The 23,017-nt window shown below is 43.6% G+C and overlaps 1 protein-coding gene across 1 annotated transcript in view; it reads left to right on the top strand.

Moving 5' to 3' along the window:
- The window catches only part of LOC126340110 (uncharacterized), a 353,496-nt gene that overhangs the window by 298,357 nt on the left and 32,122 nt on the right, over nt 1-23,017 (top strand). Inside the window, exons 23-24 of the mRNA XM_050001681.1 lie at nt 520-674; nt 14,418-14,546. Coding sequence (XP_049857638.1) covers nt 520-674; nt 14,418-14,546 — 284 coding nt within the window. The remainder of the gene's footprint in view (nt 1-519; nt 675-14,417; nt 14,547-23,017) is intronic.

Here is a 23,017-nt window from a genome sequence, read left to right as displayed (position 1 = left end):
GTAAAGAGAGTTTTTAAATTGCATTCTTTCGCTTACAACTATGTATGTATGTATGTTCCTCTGGGATGAATGTCAGAAAAGAGATAAAACATGCCATCCCAGCCAGATTTAGACACACACTCGTTTACTTCATTTCTAGAACTAGAGTTCCATTTTCAAACGATTGACTATATTAAATAGGCTACACGTCACTCTACTGTTATGATGTCACTATTATTAGATCGATGTTTTGAAGCAAAAATATGTAATCATTTACATGAAAAATAAGTAACGGCGAACAGTTTTTAGTATATGATCAATGAAAGTACCTTCACTCATGCAGTAGTTTAAAGTCATTTGCTCTGCAGTTTGATTTGCGTTGCAGTTTAGTTTCTATGGTGGGCTTTTTTTCTAGGTTATGTTTCTTTCATGACGTATGGATTATTTTAACACTTCTTTGGTGCAAGTTGTATCTCAGCCAGTTGACTCTACTATTCATGTTGGTGAAGACAAAGCTTTACAGTTTTCTTTTTATTTCAGGCATCAGAGTACTCCTCGACTACGTGCCCAACCATACTAGCGATGAGCACGAATGGTTTATCGCTTCCAGCGACCCTACGCACGAAAACTATACGAGGTATAAGGACTACTACGTATGGGTGGACGGGACTGAAGATTCGGTGCCAAATAACTGGGTGAGTTGTGCTCGTATGTTCAGACCGGAGATCAGCAGCTGGTGTGTATACGCAATAACACAGTTATACCTACGAAAGATCTCACGCAAGAAGTTGTAATACTGGGTGATTCAAAAACATTTATCCGATTTCAACAGTGGTATTAATTCTAATGAACGTCGAGGTTCGGGTCTAACTTCGAAGTTACCGTAATTAGCTCAAAGACACAGATTTAGTTGCAGGTGTCACCTTTTAATCGACGAGTTTCAAGACGAACAGGTTCAGCTCTTCGGGAGAAGTATACAGAGAAATTCACAGCTTAAAAAATGTTTGCTACACTACCTTAGAACTGCTAACGAACACAGACATTGTCGGACAGGAATAAGAACAAGCAATAATGGACGAGATGGAACACATTACATACATAATAGAAGCGAAGTGGTATATTTATAACGAAAAATAGTACGTGTATCATCACAAGGGAGAGCAGGATAAGAGGCATCTGACACTGATTAGATTCCCAATACAAAGAATATGTCCTCCTCGGGCAAATTTCACACCTGTTTTCTTTTCTGGGCACCAAATTATTGAGGGTTTCTCGGGAAATATGGTGCCATGGTTTCAGTTCTTGCACGGTTCTGGGGGGCGGGGAGAAGGGGGGAGGGAGCCTCTTCGTTGAGAAACACGTCTGCCAAAAGCGTCCCAGGCATGCACTCTAGGGTTTATGTTCGGGGAGTACGTCGTCCATTCTTTACGTTCAATATCTTCCTTTTCCAATGAATTCGACTCCTGTGTGTGCGGGCGTTGTCGACCATAAACAGAAAATTGGAATCTTTCGCACTCCTAAACAGACGGACATAATCTAGAATAACTCCCTGAAAATACCGATGTTCTGTAACAATACCTTGGGCAAAGGCAGGAAGCGTGTTTGACGATTGTGCATAATTCCTTCCCATACCATAACACCTAGGTCATACCGATGACGTCATGAAGATTCTTTGGTGTGTAACGTGGGGCCCCCTCCCACCACATTAGCCGGTGCTCAGAATCTCTTGCGACAGTGAAGTGGGATTCGTTGGAGAACATCACTCTGTTCCAATGCTGCTGATCCAAACCAACATGTTCCTTGCACCAAGAACTCCTTCTCGACATTGACGTAGTTGAAGTTTAATGCATGTAAGGCTTCCGAGCACGAAGACCACGCTCATTTAATCTAAATGAATTGGTTCTGGCAGAGAGACGTGTACCGGTAGCGGTTGCAAGGTCTGCAGCGATCTGCTTAGCAGTGAGCTGTCTGTCCCTTTTCGCTACTAGGGCTACGTATCGACCCTCTAGCACTGTGGTTGTCCCTCTACGTCCACTAGCATGCTTTGGCATAGCGTTTCCGCCTTCAGCGTTTCTAATGTTTGGACACACCCATTCCTGTGAGCACAGCAGTGACACTACGACTCCCTTCAAGCCGTCCATCTGCTCGTCAGTGATCGTGTATACTCAAATAATACCAGAGTGAAATTTTCACTCTGCAGTGGAGTGTGCGCTGATATGAAACTTCCTGGCAGATTAAGTATGTGTGGCGGGCCGAGACTCGAAATCGGGACCTTTGCCTTTCGCGGGCAAATGTTCTACCGACTGAACTACCCAGGCACGACTCACGACCCGCCCTCTCAGCTTCACTTAAGGGGAGTTAGAACGGAATTTTTTTCACCTTTTAAGATTTATATCTCATTAAAAATTTGCAATTTTCCGATTAAAATGATATACGTATCACTTACAAACTCACATAGGAACTATTTTATTTTATTTTTTTTAAATATAATTTACACTGGTTGAAAATGTTAAAATTTTTACTTCCATTACTTCAAGATCTAATAAAATTGCTGATTTTTTTATATAGAAGGCTGTGGATCGCAGTCTTATAAAGGTCATGTCCAGAAGAGGATGGGCACCAGGTTGAGGAAGCTGAAACAAAGTTTGAGAGGCAATAAACTTCCTCTGATGGTAAAACCGTAAGAGGTAGGCTGACAGACAAAATAATTGATGAACTGCAACTGTATTATGGGATGGCCATTAGAAATAATACTGAGGATTTGTTGAAAATCAAGCAGGCAGTATGGGCTACCTTCTTCCACAGACTGTCAAATGATGAAAAATCAATACACCACCTTTGCCCTCCCAGTCCTGATTCATGGTGCAATTACCGCAATGCCCAGTACTCAAACAGTTCATACGGTCATAAACACTCCATCCCAGCAGCAGTCATGGTTATCATAATACCTGTTTACAGAGACCTGGCAAATCCTGAATTACTGAGGAAGTGTGTGCATGGTCAGACTCAAAATCCCAATGAGTCGTTAAATAATCTTATGTGGACTCGCTTACCAAAAAATGTTTTTGTTGGAATGAAGACATTAAAGTGGGGGGTCAGTGATGCTGTTTTTGCTTCTAATGATGGAAACATTGGTAGGGTCAAAGTGCTACAGCATATGGGGATTAATCCTGGAGCACTGCATCAGAGAACTTGAACGGATGGACAAGGTTCGCACTGATAAAGTAGAGTATGCAGCACAGTTCGCCACTAAGGAGTCCCGAAAGAAGAAAATACTTTGAAAGCGATCAAGAGGATGATAAACAGTGTGGTGCAAGGTGCTTCTGAGTGACTATAAATAAAAAATTAAGCATATATTATGTGCGTCACAGTATCTTGAAAGTTTAGAAGCCGTTCTTAAAAATTTACGTTTTCCCTAAATCTCCACTTCTAGTAGAGTATTCAAATTTTCAGTTATTAATAACATACATATCCTGAGTCTACTGAACTAAAAGAACAACATAATGTTAAAAAAATGTATTTCCGAAATCAGTGGTTGAAATGCAATTATTGTAGTTCAGTAGACTCAGAACATACAGTCTAAAATCCTTTAAAAGTTTCATGTCAGTGGCTACAGTGGTTCCTGAAATACAGGGAAGCCAAGTTACTAAATTTAACATTGTCGTGATAGGGCGTTGCAACTCCCCTTAAGGCTGTGAGGAAGAGTTATGAGACCTGTCTTGGTGCTCTTCTGTTTACTGTGTTAGCTTTCTTACTAATCATTGCTGTTCCTGACCAGCTTACCTACAACTACAGTTACCGCTCCACTCTGCGGCGCAGTTCTTCTAACCATTGCACGTGAAGCCGCTCGAAACAACTCTCCCCATAATTCACATTACTGTTGAAGCTGGATCTCACCACATCAATTTTCAAGTGGTGGCTAAGATTCTGCAAAGCCATTCTCTGGTTCAGTACCAACAGCTTGCATCTGTGTCGAAGATTGAGATGGCAGGATCAGAGCGTAAATGAAGTCCACCCCATTCATCAAGATGCTGAAATAAGAAGTATGCCCGAGGAGACGCCTGGCCGAAGAAGAACTTTCAGCTGTCTGCTACCTACAAAGAAGATTCGGGTCTAAGCCAATGAGGGTGGATCTCCTTAAACAAAGCACGGTTGCCCACTCCCACTGCTAAATTATTTATGTTTTCCAATAGTAGCTGTTTTTCACATTTCGTTGCACACTCTGTCTTGAGCTCGTTGGCGAGTTCTCACACTCTTCAAAGGAGTCCTAATTTTTCCTGTTCCCCATTCCACTCTCATGTGTTATCTTTTGTGGACTGTGTATTTAGAAGAATTCTGATTTTGTCATTCTGTGCTTTTTGGTTCTCTGCAAAACGCGACACAAAACATCCTGCCATAAACAGCTCATTGAAAACAAGTTCTGTAGTCCCGACACAGGCTGGAGATTTAATCTGTACTGTGACCCTAACATGTCCAGCGACCAGGGGGGCTTTCCGCAAAGCACGGCCAGGCCTGCAGTTCTCCCTAGCAGCTGTCCAGATGCCTTCTGGTGAATTCTGCTGGGTCTGTTCTCACCAGCCGGTTTATTACCTACGGCGCATTCGTTCGCTTACAACTAAGAACAATTTTCTTTCACAGAGACTTCATAATTAAGTCAACACGCAATTCACTATAGGTAATTGTAATCTACGTTAGTTAAGTACTGGCAATCGCTAGTGCCGATCCGTATTTCAGTTATTAGTGGGAATCAATTATTCCAGCTTGATTTGCCTTTTAGCTGGTAGCATCGAGAACAGCGGGATATTTAAAACCTCGCTCGGCGTGCGTGTGCTGTTGGTTAGATGGCTTTTGTAGATCAATTTCAAGTACAGTAATTTCCTAGCTTGATGGACTGCAAGTGTCTTATATCAAATTTGTTTGTCTTGACTTCTCCCACTTGTAAGCATTTATCATATACACCCTGTATATGAACGATCTTGGAGGCTACGACTTTAGCTGAAACTGCAGAGTAGATTGAAAATGTATATTGAAGAGCGATACAAACACGGAACCTTGCCCTCCTCGCATGCAGTGTTCTTACTGGCTGGGCTATTCAGCCAAGACTCACGTTTTCTTATGCAAACTTATCTTCTTTGTTTCATGTCACTTAATCATGACCTACAACGATTTTTTAAAGTATAATAAAAATGGGCAGATAGACCTGGGAGGCTGGGGTGAACAGACAAAGGGAGGGAGAACTGGAAACAGAGAGGGGCAGGAAGAGGTATGTGCTGTATATGTGTTACAAGCATTTGCGAGCAAAGCCATGGGGAAGAAGTTAGAACGTAGTTAAAAAAAAATCAAACACCAACTGAAACTTTGTACTGTATGCATTACAACTACTTCATAGAGCCATAGGGAAGAAGTTAGAACGTAGTTTAAAAAAAAAATTCAAACACCAACTGAAACTTTGTACTGTATGCATTACAACTACTTCATATAAGGATTTCCAACTGAGTAATACTATAATATTTGTGAGTGTGTGTGTGTATGTGTGTGTGTGTGTGTGTGTGTATGTTTGTTTGCGAGTGTGTGTATGTGTGTGTGTGTGTGTGTGTGTGTGTGTGTGTGTGTGTGTGTCTGTGTCTGTGTGTGTGTGTATGTGTGTGTGTGTGTAATTGAAGGAGAGGAGAGACAAAGGTATAGGCAGACAGACAGGAAAGTGGCACAAAGAGATACTTACGAAACACTGCATACATAATTTTAATGTAAAAAGGACTGCCGTGTAAATGGGCAGTGTGTTGCTTCAAAGCGCAGAGAAGGAAAGGAGGAAATGGAATGAAACTTCAATGATTGGTACGGAATGTGATGTTACACTCCTGGAAATGGAAAAAAGAACACATTGACACCGGTGTGTGAGACCCACCATACTTGCTCCGGACACTGCGAGAGGGCTGTACAAGCAATGATCACACGCACGGCACAGCGGACACACCAGGAACCGCGGTGTTGGCCGTCGAATGGCGCTAGCTGCGCAGCATTTGTGCACCGCCGCCGTCAGTGTCAGCCAGTTTGCCGTGGCATACGGAGCTCCATCGCAGTCTTTAACACTGGTAGCATGCCGCGACAGCGTGGACGTGAACCGTATGTGCAGTTGACGGACTTTGAGCGAGGGCGTATAGTGGGCATGCGGGAGGCAGGGTGGACGTACCGCGGAATTGCTCAACACGTGGGGCGTGAGGTCTCCACAGTACATCGATGTTGTCGCCAGTGGTCGGCGGAAGGTGCACGTGCCCGTCGACCTGGGACCGGACCGCAGCGACGCAGGGCTGCACGCCAAGACCGTAGGATCCTACGGAGTGCCGTATGGGACCGCACCGCCACTTCCCAGCAAATTACGGACACTGTTGCTCCTGGGGTATCGGCGAGGACCATTCGCAACCGTCTCCATGAAGCTGGGCTACGGTCCCGCACACCGTTAGGCCGTCTTCCGCTCACGCCCCAACATCGTGCAGCCCGCCTCCAGTGGTGTCGCGACAGGCGTGAATGGAGGGGCGAATGGAGACGTGTCGTCTTCAGCGATGAGAGTCGCTTCTGCCTTGGTGCCAATGATGGTCGTATGCGTGTCTGGCGCCGTGCAGGTGAGCGCCACAATCAGGACTGCATACGACCGAGGCACACAGGGCCAACACTTGGCATCATGGTGTGGGGAGCGTTCTCCTACACTGGCCGTACACCTCTGCTGATCGTCGAGGGTACACTGAATAGTGCACGGTACATCCAAACCGTCATCGAACCCATCGTTCTACCATTCCTAGACCGTCAAGGGAACTTGCTGTTCCAACAGGACACTGCACGTCCGCATGTATCCCGTGCCACCCAACGTGCTCTAGAAGGTGTAAGTCAACTACCCTGGCCAGCAAGATCTCCGGATCTGTCCCCCATTGAGTATGTTTGGGACTGGATGAAGCGTCGTCTCACGCGGTCTGCACGTCCAGCACGAACGCTGGTCCAATTGAGGCGCCAGGTGGAAATGGCATGGCAAGCCGTTCCACAGGACTACATCCAGCATCTCTACGATCGTCTCCATGGGAGAATAGCAGCCTGCATTGCTACGAAAGGTGGATATACACTGTACTAGTGCCGACATTTTGCATGCTCTGTTGCCTGTGTCTACGTGCCTGTGGTTCTGTCAGTGTGATCATGTGATGTATCTGACCCCAGGAATGTGTCAATAAAGTTTCCCCTTCTTGGGACAATGAATTCACGGTGTTCTTATTTCAATTTCCAGGAGTGTATTTCTGTGATTTCAAAACCGAGACAAATTTATGAGGTACTTAGTAGTATATATCTAGTTTCAGTATCATGTTTCACCCCCCCCCCCCCCCCTGACCTGGAAACACATTCTGATTTACATCTACATCTACATTTATACTCCGCAAGCCACCCAACGGTGTGTGGCGGAGGACACTTAACGTGCCACTGTCATTACCTCCCTTTCCTGTTCCAGTCGCGTATTGTTCGCGGGAAGAACGACTGTCTGAAAGCCTCCTTGGGCGCTCTAACCTCTCTAATTTTACATTCGTGATCTCCTCGGGAGGTAGAAGTAGGGGGAAGCAATATATTCGATACCTCATCCAGAAACGCACCCTCTCGAAACCTGGTGAGCAAGCTACACCGCGATGCAAAGCGCCTCTCTAGCAGAGTCTGTCACTTGAGTTTGTTGAACATCTCCGTAACGCTAATACGGTTACCAAATAACCCTGTGACGAAACGCGCCGCTCTTCTTTGGATCTTCTCTATCTCCTCCGTCAACCCGATCTGGTACGGATACCACACTGATGAGCAATACTCAAGTATAGGTCGAACGAGTGTTTTGTAAGCCACCTCCTTTGTTGATGGACTACATTTTCTAAGGACCCTCCCAATGAATCTCAACCTGGTACCCGCCTTACCAACAATTAATTTTATTTGATCAATCCATTTCAAATCTCTCCGCACGCATACTCCCAGATATTTAACAGAAGTAACTGCTACCAGTGTTTGTTCCGTTATCATATAATCATACAATAAAGGATCCTTCTTTCTATGTATTCGCAATACATTACATTTGTCTATGTTAAGGGTCAGTTGCCACTCCCTGCACCAATTGCCTATCCGCTGCAGATCTTCCTGCATTTCGCTACAATTTTCTAATGCTGCAACTTCTCTGTATACTACAGCATCATCCGCGAAAAGCCGTATGGAACTTCCGACACTATCTACTAGGTCATTTATATATATTGTGAAAAGCAATGGTCCCATAACACTCCCCTGTGGCACGCCAGAGGTTACGTTAATGTCTGTAGACGTCTCTCCATTGATAACAACATGCTGTGTTCTGTTTGCTAAAAACTCTTCAATCCAACCACACAGCTGGTCTGATATTCCGTAGGCTCTTACTTTGTTTATAAGGCGACAGTGCGGAACTGTATCGAACGCCTTCCGGAAGTCAAGGAAAATAGCATCTACCTGGGGGCCTGTATCTAATATTTTCTGGGTCTCATGAACAAATAAAGCGAGTTGGGTCTCATCACACGATCGCTGTTTCCGGAACCCATGTTGATTCCTACAGAGTAGATTCTGGGTTTCCAAAAACGACGCGATACTCGAGCAAAAACCATGTTCTAAAATTCTACAACAGATCGATGTCAGAGATATAGGTCTATAGTTTTGCGCATCTGCTCGACGACCCTTCTTGAAGACTGGGACTACCTGTTCTCTTTTCCAATCATTTGGAACCTTCCGTTCCTCTAGAGAATTGCGGTACACTGCTGTTAAAAGGGGGGCAAGTTCTTTCGCGTACTCTGTGTAGAATCGAATTGGTATCCCGTCAGGTTCCGTGGACTTTCCTCTGTTGAGTGATTCCAGTTGCTTTTCGTTGGGAAGGGTGTTTTAAGCCTTGTAAACAAGCAATTTCCCGAGTTCACGGCCTGATCCATAATACAATTTTAATCTGCTAGGAACTTTGAAGGAAACAACGCCCTAGATTGTGGCGAAGCCACTTCTGCGCAGTATGCATTTATCCAGCAGTGATAGGCTCACAAGGTACGTGGGAAGGCTACTGTGAAATTTGGAAACTCGGTGAAAGTTAACGACACAAGCAAAGCTGTAAGAACGGGTCGTCAGTTGTTCCTGGGAAGTTGAGTAGGAAGGAGAGTTGTCCACGAGTAGGAAAGCTTCCGCGTTCAAATCCCCGATAGGCACATTAATTTCGTAAGGTAGAGAGTTCCAAAACGGCACACAAACCGTAACTCAGTGAAACATTGTTTCTGGAAATGTAATGTGTTATTTGAAATAGTTCTCAGGCGTTTTCAGAGGGCCGCTGTTGTTAGACACTTATTATGAAATACTACAACAGAAGATTTTAAGATGCACTGCGATTGGCTCAAACTCCTAGTTGCTCGTGAAAATGAATACAAGTAGTAAGTTTAAATAGACGACAATGACCGATATCGTTTAACTATACAGACGACGTCCAGTCACTGATATTCCTAAGTATACCCCCCACACAAAAAATGTGAAGCACCCAGATGACGTTATCATATGTCAATGTAACTTTGTACTCGTACACACATTGGCGGGTATGTAAATGATAGAGTTGCAATTGTCTGTGACAGGTTGAATAGTCACCAGAGTTCATTAGTGTTATTACCAAGCCCGGAAGGATATCAAAGGGATGTGAACTGCCTCAGATGTAGAGTGACCAATGTGGAGGAGGTGGAGGTGCTGTGAACTTGTGTGAGACAATCAGAACGTGACATAGTTTGACAGGGGACCTCATTGTGGGTCTCCGTTTGGCCAGATTTGCGGGGCATTCAGATATGGGAATGGTCCAATGTTGCATTACATGGCAACGTCATGGCAGGAATACTTGTCGTTGAAGTTCCGGTAGACCATGTTTGACCAGTACAAGACGGGATCGCCATATTGTGCACCAAGTGTATTACAACCCTGTCATAACATCTTCATATACTATTCAACAAAAAGCAATGAGCTCCCTGCAACATTCTGAGTCATTCCACACTATTTGTCATGGACTAGAAGCAGTGGAGAAGGAATTACTGTTCCATGGCTAGGCTGCCGTTAACACTAAAACACTAACCGGTACGAATGGAGTGGTGTAGTGAATGGGGAAGCATGCACTGCTGATGAATGGTGTCGCATTGTATTCAGCGATGAATCGTGGTTTTGTACTAGCCCAGATGACTGTCATCGGCGAGTATGGCAACGATCCTGGGAGAAGTCCTGTTCTTCCAAACATATGGAAAGGCACAACATTGTTACTCCTTGCATCATGGTTTATGAGATATTGGGTAAGACTTCAGGTCAGTGATTGAGAGAACAGACATCCTGCATCCATATGTGTTAAGTCTCGTGTGACAGTATCATGGTGAAATTTTTGAACAATTTTCACAAATTAAAACACTTGTGGGCGAAACTGTCTCAGGAGAGGACACAATGGTTTCATGACACCCTTTACATCCAAATAATGTATGTTCACAGGTCAGAGGTGGTGCAACATGATACTGATAACTGGACTAATACTGCTGTTCCTCATAAATTTGCCTCGATTTCGTAATGACTGAAATAACACCACATTCCCTGCTAACCAATGATGTTTTGTTCCGTTTCTTCCTCCTTGTCGTTTCACATTGTGCCCATTTACGTGACCATCATGTTTACATTGATGTTTAGGTACGTGTAAATTTTTACATATGGAGTTTCAAATGAAACTCTTTGTGCTACATATTTGACTGTCTGTGTGACTGCCAATTTCTTCCTCTTTCTCTCTACTCCAAACACCCACGCTCGCGCACCCCCCCCCCCCCCCACACACACACACACACACACACACAAATATTATAGTATTACGTAGTCGGAAATTCTTCTATGAAGTAGAAAAGTTGTAGAGCATATACGATTTGAGTTTGTGTTTGACCTATATTTATTTCATTTTTGTTGTTTCATTTCATTTTTAGATTACTGGATTCGATCTTCTAAGATCTTGCAATCCTTGATGACCGTAGTAACAGCTGGTGTAAAACAAATCCATCAGTGCAGGTGTGGACAACGTAGCTCATCATTGTAGCAGTGTTCTCCACGCCTGCAGAGATGAATCTGCTCCACTCCAAAGATTCGTGCAGTCATTAACGAATGTAATATCTAAAGATGATCTCTTAGAATCTAAAAACCAGTCATCTAAAAATTAAAAAAACAACTTAAATGTAATGAAGATTGTGCATGCTGAAATTATTTATTCATTTACGTACTGGCCATTTCCCCACAGCTTCGCCTGCATAAGCGTTGAACACTGTTACGTCACATTAATGTCACCACCTGTCAGAAGTCTGAATAACCACCTTTTGCAGCACTGATGGATGCGAGATGTGCAGGAAGAGAGTCAGTGAGGTTCTAGAAAGTGGCTACAGGGATGTGGAGCTATGCTGGCTACACTGCTGTAGCCAGCAGCACTAGGTTTCTCGGCTAAGATCTTCTTACAGGTAGTCCACAGAGATAACATTATAGGTCTTCCACAGATTATATGTTTTTGTACAGAGGTTATTTATCTTAACAATTTGGCTCATAAATTACTTATATTTATTTTACAATTTTTATAACTGTTTTGTTTACATAAGATATTTTCTATGTGTAAAGTGTACAACAAGTTGTGTGTGATTTTTAGTGTGTGTAAGACTCTGCACAAATGGACCATTAGAAAACTGTGAGTACAAATTCTTCTAAATTTCGCCACTAACTTCATACAAAAAGAATTCAAGTCCAACTGAAAATTCGCGTCTTTCTTATTTATTGCAGTAAAAGTCAAAGAAATGAAGCAGACTCATACACACTCTGACAACATAAAAAGAAATGGCTTAATACACACAAAAAACGCACTTGAGAATGGGATTTATTTCTCGAAACGCGTCGTGCGAAAAGTAAAATAAAGAAAAATAGTGACTGGTAGCATAAGATTTATTTATTAATAAACAAACCTATTGTTACGACAGTTGCAGGCTTCCAAAAACCATTTATAATGGATCAAACCAGATTAAACGTTGAAGTAAAACTCCTGGTTCGTGTTCACGGTAACCTGAATAAATGGGTCAAAGCCGCTGTAGCAAAATCATCCACGGAACATCAAAGGGCCACCTCTGGTATAATCTACACTCTCAGCTCACTGTCAGTTGAACCTGTGAGTTGAAAGTCTATTGGGCAGTCAGTGAAATCGATGTCTTTTGCACTACTATAAGGAAGGCGTAACTTGACTCGTCGGACAACATTACCACCTCAAGGCAGCCACTGCCCATTTCGAATGTCGTTTAACCAACTGGAGAAGTGTATCATCATGTGCTGCTGTGAGTAAGTCTTCTTGTGAATGCAAATGGCCATTCCATGCAATATCGTTAACAAAGTTTGTTCGGAAACTGATTGAAATGGACCTGCATTCGCTGACAGGAGCAATTTCTACCGGGCTTGAAACCGATCTCCATAGACAACGTGTGATACTCGTCTCCAGTTCCAAACGATTAGAATTCCTTTCATCGCAGTGTCTTAGGTGGTGTTACATGGCTACTGCGAGAGCTACATCGTTCATGTCAACGCTGGACAACATGTGTTGATACACCAACAAATCGGGTGATTTCGTCCGCTTTGTGGTCATGGGTTCCTCTGCACACTACAGCACTTTCTGCCTTCTTGTCGGTCTCTATGTCCATCCATCTTACTGTGACGACCTTACCTCTGTGATTACACCGGCAGTGTAGTGTTGCATGACCTCCCAGTAAGAATTCTACACCAGTGGTCGTTAAAAATTTTTGCTCAAGAACCAATACTGACATTGTGTGGCGGAATCATGGGCCACATATGTAGTGATCTTAATATTAACTGTTGTTGTTGTTGTCTTCAGTCCTGAGACTGGTTTGATGCAGCTCTCCATGCTACTCTATCCTGTGCAAGCTGCTTCATCTCCCAGTACCTACTGCAACCTACATCCTTCTGAATCTGCTTAGTGTACTCATCTCTCGGTCTCCCTCTACGATTTTTACCCTCCACGCTGCCCTCCAACGCTAAATTTGTGATCCCTTGATGCCTTAAAACATGTCCTACCAACCGATCCCTTCTTCTAGTCAAGTTGTGCCACAAACTTCTCTTCTCCCCAATCCTATTCAATACCTCCTCATTAGTTACGTGATCTATCCACCTTATCTTCAGTATTCTTCTGTAGCACCACATTTCGAAAGCTTCTATTCTCTTCTTGTCCAAACTAGTTATCGTCCATGTTTCACTTCCATATTAACTGGTAAGGTATATAAATTAGTAAATTATGAACCCCCAATAGAGAAGCTATGGTGAGGGTGCGATACATTGGCGGTCTGCTCCCAAGCACTGACTGTTAAGGCGGCACCATTTGGAACACTTCGTGTTGATTCTTCTCTGTTTCATATTGCTGCCACTGTCAGCGATTCAAATGTGCGACACTGTAAGAGCCTGACGAAGTGTTGTTGTGTTGTCTGAGTAAGCGGATGATCAACTGATTAATATCACTAATTGTACTTATACTTAAATGAGTTGTGCAATATGAGACACGATCAGAAATGTTTATTGATTGTTTTGAACGATAGTTTTCTCCTACTCGTTGTCTTGTATTAAAACAAGTTTAATTTACTTTCATATTTCCTGCAACAAATATGTACGACATTTGAAGATGAACGCTTCTATATCGCCCGTTCACGAATTCATGTCACTTGTTTGAAGAAATTTGTACCATGGCATCTGACAGGTAAAAAGCACGTGGGCCCGTGAGTTGTCAGTACTCGAAGTCAAACAATATAACAACCCCCCCCCCCCCCCCCCACACCCATCCTTTAACCCCGCAGTGTCTCCACCACTTATCCCTCTGGCCATATGGCAAGCGGCCAACTTTACACAATTTATAGGCGTCGATTAACATTAAGCACATCTTAAAATTTTACAGACTCTGTAACTATTTCTGTTTGTTACTGAGCATTAGTTGACATTTTCGTATTCGGCTGTTAGTTGCTAGATGCATATTATTATAGAATACGACTGAGAAACGGGAGCCACACAAAAACATGATTTGGGCCGCATGCGGGCTGTTGGCCACAGTTTGACGACCACTGCGCTACACGATCTACTGCACTCCAAAGCGACCTGTCTGATGTTTTAAGGGGAGCGGCTAACATTTGGTCCACTAAGGTTATTAGTTTTTGGGCAGTGACCATTAGGGTAAATTTAAAGAAAATTTGAGATACCAACAAAATTGTTCTCCCCTGTGTGCCAGATGTGTATACAAATGTAAGTTTATTCAAGAGTACAGATTCAAGCATTTCATATAATTTTTATGGTGAATGATGATTTCTGTGTTGTGCCTTGCCTCACTTGATTCTCTGTCGCAGCCCGGTGGTTTCAACGAGCCTTCTGCATGGCAGTGGGTCGAGGCCCGCCAGCAATATTACCTGCACCAGTTTCACTACAAGCAACCCGACCTCAACTACAGGAACCCTGTCGTTCTGGAGGAGATGAAGGTGAGAACCTTGTGACAGTAATCTCTTATTCTTGCTGTTAGTGGCAAACAGCACGCTGGGCTTGTAGATAGTCTCTGTGGTATCGATTCGCCAAGAATAATCAAAATCAAAATTCATGAGCATTTTTTAATTCAATAGTTATTTACATTTCCCGTACTGGAGACGGGCTCACAACAATAAAAATAACCCTCTTCAGTCAGTGCGTTACACAATCTAAAATTTCAATACAAAAGGTTAATGACAAGATGTCGTTATGTGGTGTACATTCTAATTGTTATGAGCATATGATGGCGGCTCCCGGTGACTGAGGTATGGATTGGGATGTGAGAAGTATTGCGAAGATACACTCCTGGAAATGGAAAAAAGAACACATTGACACCGGTGTGTCAGACCCACCATACTTGCTCCGGACACTGCGAGAGGACTGTACAAGCAATGATCACACGCACGGCACAGCGGACACACCAGGAACCGCGGTGTTGGCCGTCGAATGGCGCTAGCTGCGCAGCATTTGTGCACCGCCGCCGTCAGTGTCAGCCAGTTTGCCGTGGCATACGGAGCTCCATCGCAGTCTTTAACACTGGTAGCATGCCGCGACAGCGTGGACGGGACCCGTATGTGCAGTTGACGGACTTTGAGCGAGGGCGTATAGTGGGCATGCGGGAGGCCGGGTGGACGTACCGCCGAATTGCTCAACACGTGGGGCGGGAGGTCTCCACAGTACATCGATGTTGTCGCCAGTGGTCGGCGGAAGGTGCACGTGCCCGTCGACCTGGGACCGGACCGCAGCGACGCACAGATGCACGCCAAGACCGTAGGATCCTACGCAGTGCCGTAGGGGACCGCACCGCCACTTCCCAGAAAATTAGGGACACTGTTGCTCCTGGGGTATCGGCGAGGACCATTCGCAACCGTCTCCATGAAGCTGGGCTACGGTCCCGCACACCGTTAGGCCGTCTTCCGCTCACGCCCCAACATCGTGCAGCCCGCCTCCAGTGGTGTCGCGACAGGCGTGAATGGAGGGACGAAAGGAGACGTGTCGTCTTCAGCGATGAGAGTCGCTTCTGCCTTGGTGCCAATGATGGTCGTATGCGTGTTTGGCGCCGTGCAGATGAGCGCCACAATCAGGACTGAATACGCCTGAGGCACACAGGGCCAACACCCGGCATCATGGAGTGGGGAGCGATCTCCTACACTGGCCGTACACCTCTGGTGATCGTCGAGGGGACACTGAATAGTGCACGGTACATCCAATCTGCCATCGAACCCATCGTTCTACCATTCCTAGACCGGCAAGGGAACTTGCTGTTCCAACAGGACAATGCACGTCCGCATGTATCCCGTGCCACCCAACGTGCTCTAGAAGGTGTAAGTCAACTACCCTGGCCAGCAAGATCTCCGGATCTGTCCCCCATTGAGCATGTTTGGGACTGGATGAAGCGTCGTCTCACGCGGTGTGCACGTCCAGCACGAACGCTGGTCCAACTTAGGCGCCAGGTGGAAATGGCATGGCAAGCCGTTCCAGCATCTCTACGATCGTCTCCATAGGAGAACAGCAGCCTGCATTGCTGCGAAAGGTGGATATACACTGTACTAGTGCCGACATTGTGCATGCTCTGTTGTCTGTGTCTATGTGCCTGTGGTTCTGTCAGTGTGATCATGTGATGTATCTGACCCCAGGAATGTGTCAATAAAGTTTCCCCATCCTGGGACAATGAATTCACCGTGTTCTTATTTCAATTTCCAGGAGTGTAGTTATATGGAAAAAAGGAATGGGATGTCCACTTGGGAATGGACCGATACGTAGGATATAGATGTTAGGAAATGACTGGGATGGTAGTTGGACAAGGGCAAAGGAAGGTGCGAGTGGTGGAGGGGGGAGGTTCAAAATGGTTCAAATGGCTCTGAGCACTATGGGACTCAACTGCTGTGGTCATTAGTCCCCTAGAACTTAGAACTACTTTAACCTAACTAACCTAAGGACTTCACACACATCCATGCCCGAGGCAGGATTCTAACCAGCGACCGTAGCAGTCGCACGGTTCCGGACTGCGCGCCTAGAACCGCGAGACCAACGCGGCCGGCGAGGGGGGAGGGGCAGTGAGTTGGGAAGAATAGGGTAGTTTATGGTAGTGGTAGATTCCAGGGATGACGTCATGGTCGTGGAGGGCAAGGCTATTGAATTACTTTGGAAATGGAGTTGGAGCGTTTGGAGATGAAGGTGGCTTATATTGATAAGAGTTTGTTATGTTTAGATGGTGGTCCCACAATTTAATACCCATGTTCGACAAGCTAGTAGATTTAATAACGAAAAGCGCTTTGCTTCTGTTCTACAGTATTCATTTATTTCCTTGACCCGTTTTAGGCTTACAAGGCCGTCATCAGACATTTACTGACTATTGTCGCCGAAGTAGTTACAATGTTTGTAAACGACATGGAAAAGATGTTACACGTGTATATTGAAGCACAAATGCACAGCAAATGATATCTTTGACAATGTGGTGGCAGTGAAATGTAAAACTTTGGAACATAAATGAATATAAAGGGAGTAAATAGGAAAAACTTCAACACAAAACTGATAGTGGTGGTGGTTAGTGATTAACGTCCCGTCGACAACGAGGTCATTAGAGACGGAGCGCAAGCTCGGGTTAGGGAAGGATTGGGAAGGAAATCGGCCGTGCCCTTTCAACCGAACCAGTCAGGCATTTACCTGAAATGATTTAGGGAAATCACGGAAAACCTAAATCAGGATGGCCGGAGACGGGATTGAACCGTCGTCCTCCCGATTGCGAGTCCAGTGTGCTAACCAGTGCGCCACCTCGCTGGGTCACAAAACTGATAAATCATGTTTACATAACAGTTTATATTAATACACAGAACCAACAAAATAATAGGAAATTAGTAGTTGACAAGGCTACTTTAAGAAGTATAAAACATGGAGTGTGATACACAAATCAGTTATAAGAGAGAATAATCAGCTCTAAATACAGAATATCTAAAGAACTTAAACAGTATCAGTAAGATGAACACAAATGGATAAATCCAGGAAGTGGAGGAATGGAAGCGAACATACAGTAAATTCCATCTTTTAGAGTGAGGTGGCACTGCATTTTGAGAAGTAAGAAGTTGAGCAATGTACAAAGATTGAGTGAGCAAATAGGAAAAACTTTAACACTGTACTCTTAACTGTTCCTATATAACAGTTTGCATTAAAAAAATGAACCAAACGAAATGAAAACAGTATTTCAAGCACCAATTAAAAGAATGACTTAACATTTTCAATAACATAAAAGAACTCAATGAACACAGGAAAATGGGTGAATTTGAAGGAACAGGCAGTGTGGGAAGTAATGAAGAACTGAGAGGAATATGTGAAGTTTAGAAAAGGGGAAGCATTAAGTTTTGTGTAGTCATTTGATATTAGACCTGGAATGTGAGCTAGATGTTTGTTTATTTCCAGGGCTTCCCTCACATTCAGTTTTTGGCGTTTGTTTGCTAAGCGAAGGACATGCGTCTCTTGCTGTTAGTTGTGGCCCTCACTCAATACATGCTCAGCAAATGTGGAGTCAGAATTCTGCAACCTCTAACAGTGTTCATGTTCAGCCAGACTAGCTGCTATGTCTCTACTAGTGAGATAACCTTGTCGAAATAAATTTGTTGACATAAATAAAGTTACCCAAGGTTGCATGTACATGTTGCGCTAACAGATGGCTTTACTTCAGTACTTGAGCCAAGCTCGTGAGAATATTTTTCAAAATCGGGACAAAATTGGGCATCGTCGGGATGTCTGGACAAGAAGGTCCACAACGATGACGCATCCTCATGTATCGGGATTGCAGCCCTTGGCGTACCCCATCCGTATCGGAATCAAATTCCCCGTCGCAGTCTCCAATAATAGCTAAATACAGTGTTTCGTAGAACATTATTTGGTACACAGAAAGCGAAGGGCACTGCGCTGCACCTTAATGATCGCTTTCGCGGCAGCTTTGTTGTCTTCATCACGAGAAGACATCCAAGAGCACGTTTGGACATTTCTATTTATTGGCTTCCGGAACGAGCTCATATAAACATCTTAACACTGGAAATGCTTTACTACAATTCGTTTTGACAATGCAGAGTATACATTAGTTTAAGTCGTACCATAGGACAGATTACGACATAAAACAAAATTTATATCCACATTATACTGAAACGAGTAAACAAGACGAAGACATTTCGCAGGATACTCAGAGGTGTTATCCTATAAAAATCCTGCTGCTAATACATTAACAAATGACAGATTGCCGTCTGTAAACATTTGGAAAATCACAAATTTCACCATTTCATAATGCTTGAAGGAAATGTTGCCAGTTTAAGGGAGCTTGGTGAGTTAATATAATTGCGTAGGCTTCCACGACCAGAGTCAGTCGACATATTCTGGGTATGGTACCGCGTCATAACGTAAAAACAACTGCTACTGGAGAAAAACCAACATTCAGCCACGAAGAAGGCCCCTACAATCGTGGCTGAAACGTTGGTTTTTCTCCAGCAGCAGTAGTTTTTACATTATGATGCGGTACCATACCTAGAAAACTTTTATGTGGACTTGGTGAGTTAGTTTAGTGTGTTATGTTTATTTATAAACAAGGGACGCTACTGCCATATCCTGACATTCAAACTCGAAATGATGCTAATTCAATGGACTTTAGGCTCAAGCCTACGACGAGCACTCACATTTTTTAGGGCTGGCGCGGCTTGCGGGGGTCTGCGACTGAAGTTGCAAGCAGCAAACCAATCGTCACAACTCGCCAGCTGAATCTATTTGTAAATAATTCTGATTTCGAGGAAAAGGGTGCATACTTCTAGCACTGTAAGACGGCAGAACTGTCAGATTTACATTTTCTGTGTTCTCCACAAGCCTTTTCTCTTATGTAAATACATTCACTTCTGACACATATTATTCCATATTCTCGATGTCGGTTGCCAATATTCTATCTTGTGTTTCACGAGATTTCTCAAATCACAATACTGATTAGGTTCACTCTGCAGTTTTCTTCACGTATCTGACATCTTGATATGCGTTGAATGGGTACCAGCATTTCTCTCATTGAAACTTCTCACAAGAAATTTAGTATTTCATGACATACGTGCTTGATAATTTGTAGGACGGCAAAGCGAGGTTACTCCAGAGCCAAAGCGGCACAAAAATATTATAATACTGACAACTTCTTATATGAAGCACACCTTTGCATGATTTTTGGACAATGAGAGTACAAATACCTATAAATTTATCGACCATTGATATTGATAAATAACTTGAGATTTTTCCCTCTAAGCGGCTTCGGTCAAGAATACCGTCAAAACGACCCGGAGAGCGGTGTGATGACCCCACGCCACTCCTATCCGTATCCTTCACTGAGGATGACACGGCGGTCGGATGTTCCCGGTAGGCAACTCGTGGCCTGAAGACAGAGCGCTTTTTATGCGAAAGGCTCTATTAATTGCTCTTGCTTGGCCTGCAACTACACGCACAGTTGAGCGATCTTTCAGTACTCTACTATGAGTAAAACTGCGGATGTGCTGTAGAATGAGTGAAAACGAGTTATGTGACTTGTATGTGACAAGTGTCCACTGATGAAAAGTGACTAGAAACGTTATTTACTTGCTTAGTCACTGACAAACTTAGGCAACAGCCTCGGCGATTGTTATTCACCTTCATACGCGATCATGTGTAATATTACGTTTTGTGTAGTTTCATATCACGTGTGGTTCTTCAGAGTTACCCAAGAAACAGTAGACATATGACATCTAAAGCATTTACTAAACATACAACTTAGTGTTTCATATCACATCGTGTTTTTGTCGGAATTGTACGTTACCTCGACGGGTCAGGATTACGTATTTTCATTGGCGTTCATTGCCAAATGCTTTATTAATTAATACTGGCCACACGTTCACCGAGGAGGTAGAGTGTAGCTGTGTGACCGTTACGGGTGACAGCAGTTGAAAACATGAGCATCAGGAAGACTACCAACTTGGGCCGACATGTATCGAGCACAAAAGTAGGGAACAAAGTGACATCACTTCAGGGACAGACATGGTAGCATCTGTTGTTTATATTAAATATTGTGATTTTATTGTTTTGGTTATCAGAAATTATGTTTTAAAAACTTGAGTTTCAAAACAGTATTTCGTAAAAAAATAATTTATTATTGTAAGTTTTATCACATGTTTTCAAAATCAGAACTTGTGAGTTATATGGCTGGTTGGTAGAGGTGGGGGGGATTGCTTGTAAGTTTGCAGAGGTGCGACTTTTTAAGTCAGAAATGTACGTACCGTCAGTGACATTTCTCTTCTCAGTCGTACTTATTGGTAGTAGTAGCCGTTTTGATGGATGTGGCCCTGTCTCACTGTGAAATAGTACGAGGGAAAACGAAGTTCCTAACCACGCCCTGCTACACGAAAATGCACACGAAGAAACAGTAAACACCACGATCAGTAGCCAAATTATGTGGAACAGTGTTATTGTTGTTTAAATAAGCATCAACACCGTCCTGGCAGCCTTTCTCTCGCGTTCAGGAGTTCTGGTCTGATGTTAGGTAGTTTTGCTCATGCGTAGGATAATGTAGCAATTTCACCTTACTACCATATCTCTGGAGTACCCCCTCCTCACACTACTTAAGGCAGATATATGTGGCATCAGTCCACTCTCCTACAGAATACACTACGGAATGGCTTCAATCTGTTAAATACAATGATTCATAACCTTAACACTTATGGAATGACATTTCTTTTGAGAACCAACCATAATTCGGTAATAATATTCGACTGCATGTGTGAGAACACTGTCCTGGATTGGAATACATATGTTTTGCCTGCTTTAGTATAGCGCTTCTGTGTGATTATTATATCGGGAGACAGAGCATGATTTTTTAGCTTTTCTCAGTGTCCGGTTACCCCCAACCCACTTCAACTCCACGCATTTCATTGTATTTTGTACGTAATTTTTTGTATTCTCAGTCAACAGATGTAATTTGGCTAGGTTTACGCGATTTTACGTATTTTGCCTAATTTCCCTCAGTTTTACGTATTTCCCATCCATTTGTCATAATCATACCAAGTTTTCTTCAATTTTTACGTATTTTATGTCCTTTCTCTTTTTTTCGATAGTTTTCCATATGTGCATGGTCATATTGCTGACATAGCTATTCGTTGTTTGATTTTATACGATGGTATTTGCATGTCTCATATACTAAAAAGCCCTAAGTATTTCCCCGATGATATACATTCATTCATTTTGGATAGAACGATTTTTGTTTGTATACTCCAACTCCGATATGTTTCCACAACCCTGACAGGACATTTACAAACGACAGAGTTCAGGTATTTTTTACCCTAGTAATAATTTATTCGTTAGTTGACAGTGAGTCGACTGCACTTAGCATCCTGGACCGTAAGAGTTACCCTTTTCCCTACCTACATAGTGCGTATCCCCGCCAGCGTAATTTACGGACGAACAGTTAGCAAACTATGCATTCGAGCCACAACAGCTGACAGCTCTACACACACATATATATGAAGACTCTGTATGCTTATTACCTGTCGCGACGTCTCAATTTTAGCCACATGTACGTTTTTTCTACAATGCTGCAGCCCTGCAAAAAAATACTCTTGGCAAAACGCTTCTGTAGGGGGGGGGGGGGGGGTGTAAGCGCATTTAAGTTCCTCCTGCTATCAGTATTTTGTAACAAGATTGCCTAGATTTTCCAGTAATAACAAGAAACCACGGCATCCTGCTGTGCCTGGCTCCAAGCTGGTTAGGTGATGATAACCCCTCGAGGTGAACAAACGTGCAGCTGCTACCCCTTTCTGCTAGTGCTATCTTTTGGGATCGGTTTTTATGGTAGTTGTGTTATTTCAATAATTTTTCTCATTTCCCAGTACATGTGTTGCATTATGACCCGTTGTTTACGAGTGCTGGTTATATTTTTCAGGCCGGCCAGAGTGGCCGAGCGGTTCTAGGCGCTACAGTACGGAGCCGCGCGACCGCTACGGTCGCAGCTTCGAATCCTGCCTCGGGCATGGATGTGTGTGATGTCCTTAGGTTGGTTAGGTTTAAGTAGTTCTAAGTTCTAGGGGACTGATGACCTCAGATGTTAGTGCTCAGAGCCATTTGAACCATATATTTTTCACGACAATTTCAATGTATAATTAGACTAATGAAGCATTTTCGATCAGCTGTGGTAACGTGTATTGAGCTTCCTACACATCAGTGATGGTTTTCTGCCCTATCCGTTCATACTATGTATCAGCGTGCAAGTTACACAAAGGCTATATGAAGGTGACACGTCGGGGCCAGTAGAATAGGATAAAGTTGTCGAGAAATAAAGAGTGCATCGTTCATTTGAATTCACAACACCAAGGCTGCAGGGTGTTCGTCGAGCAACGCACCGGAAGGCGCTGTAGCGAACTCCGATGTCAAATAACGAGAC

This window comes from Schistocerca gregaria, chromosome 1 (genome assembly GCF_023897955.1).
Source record: "Schistocerca gregaria isolate iqSchGreg1 chromosome 1, iqSchGreg1.2, whole genome shotgun sequence".
NCBI classification, from domain to species: domain Eukaryota; kingdom Metazoa; phylum Arthropoda; class Insecta; order Orthoptera; family Acrididae; genus Schistocerca; species Schistocerca gregaria.
The sequence above is the reverse complement of the archived record's forward strand: the minus strand, read 5'-3'. Positions and strand labels throughout refer to the sequence as shown.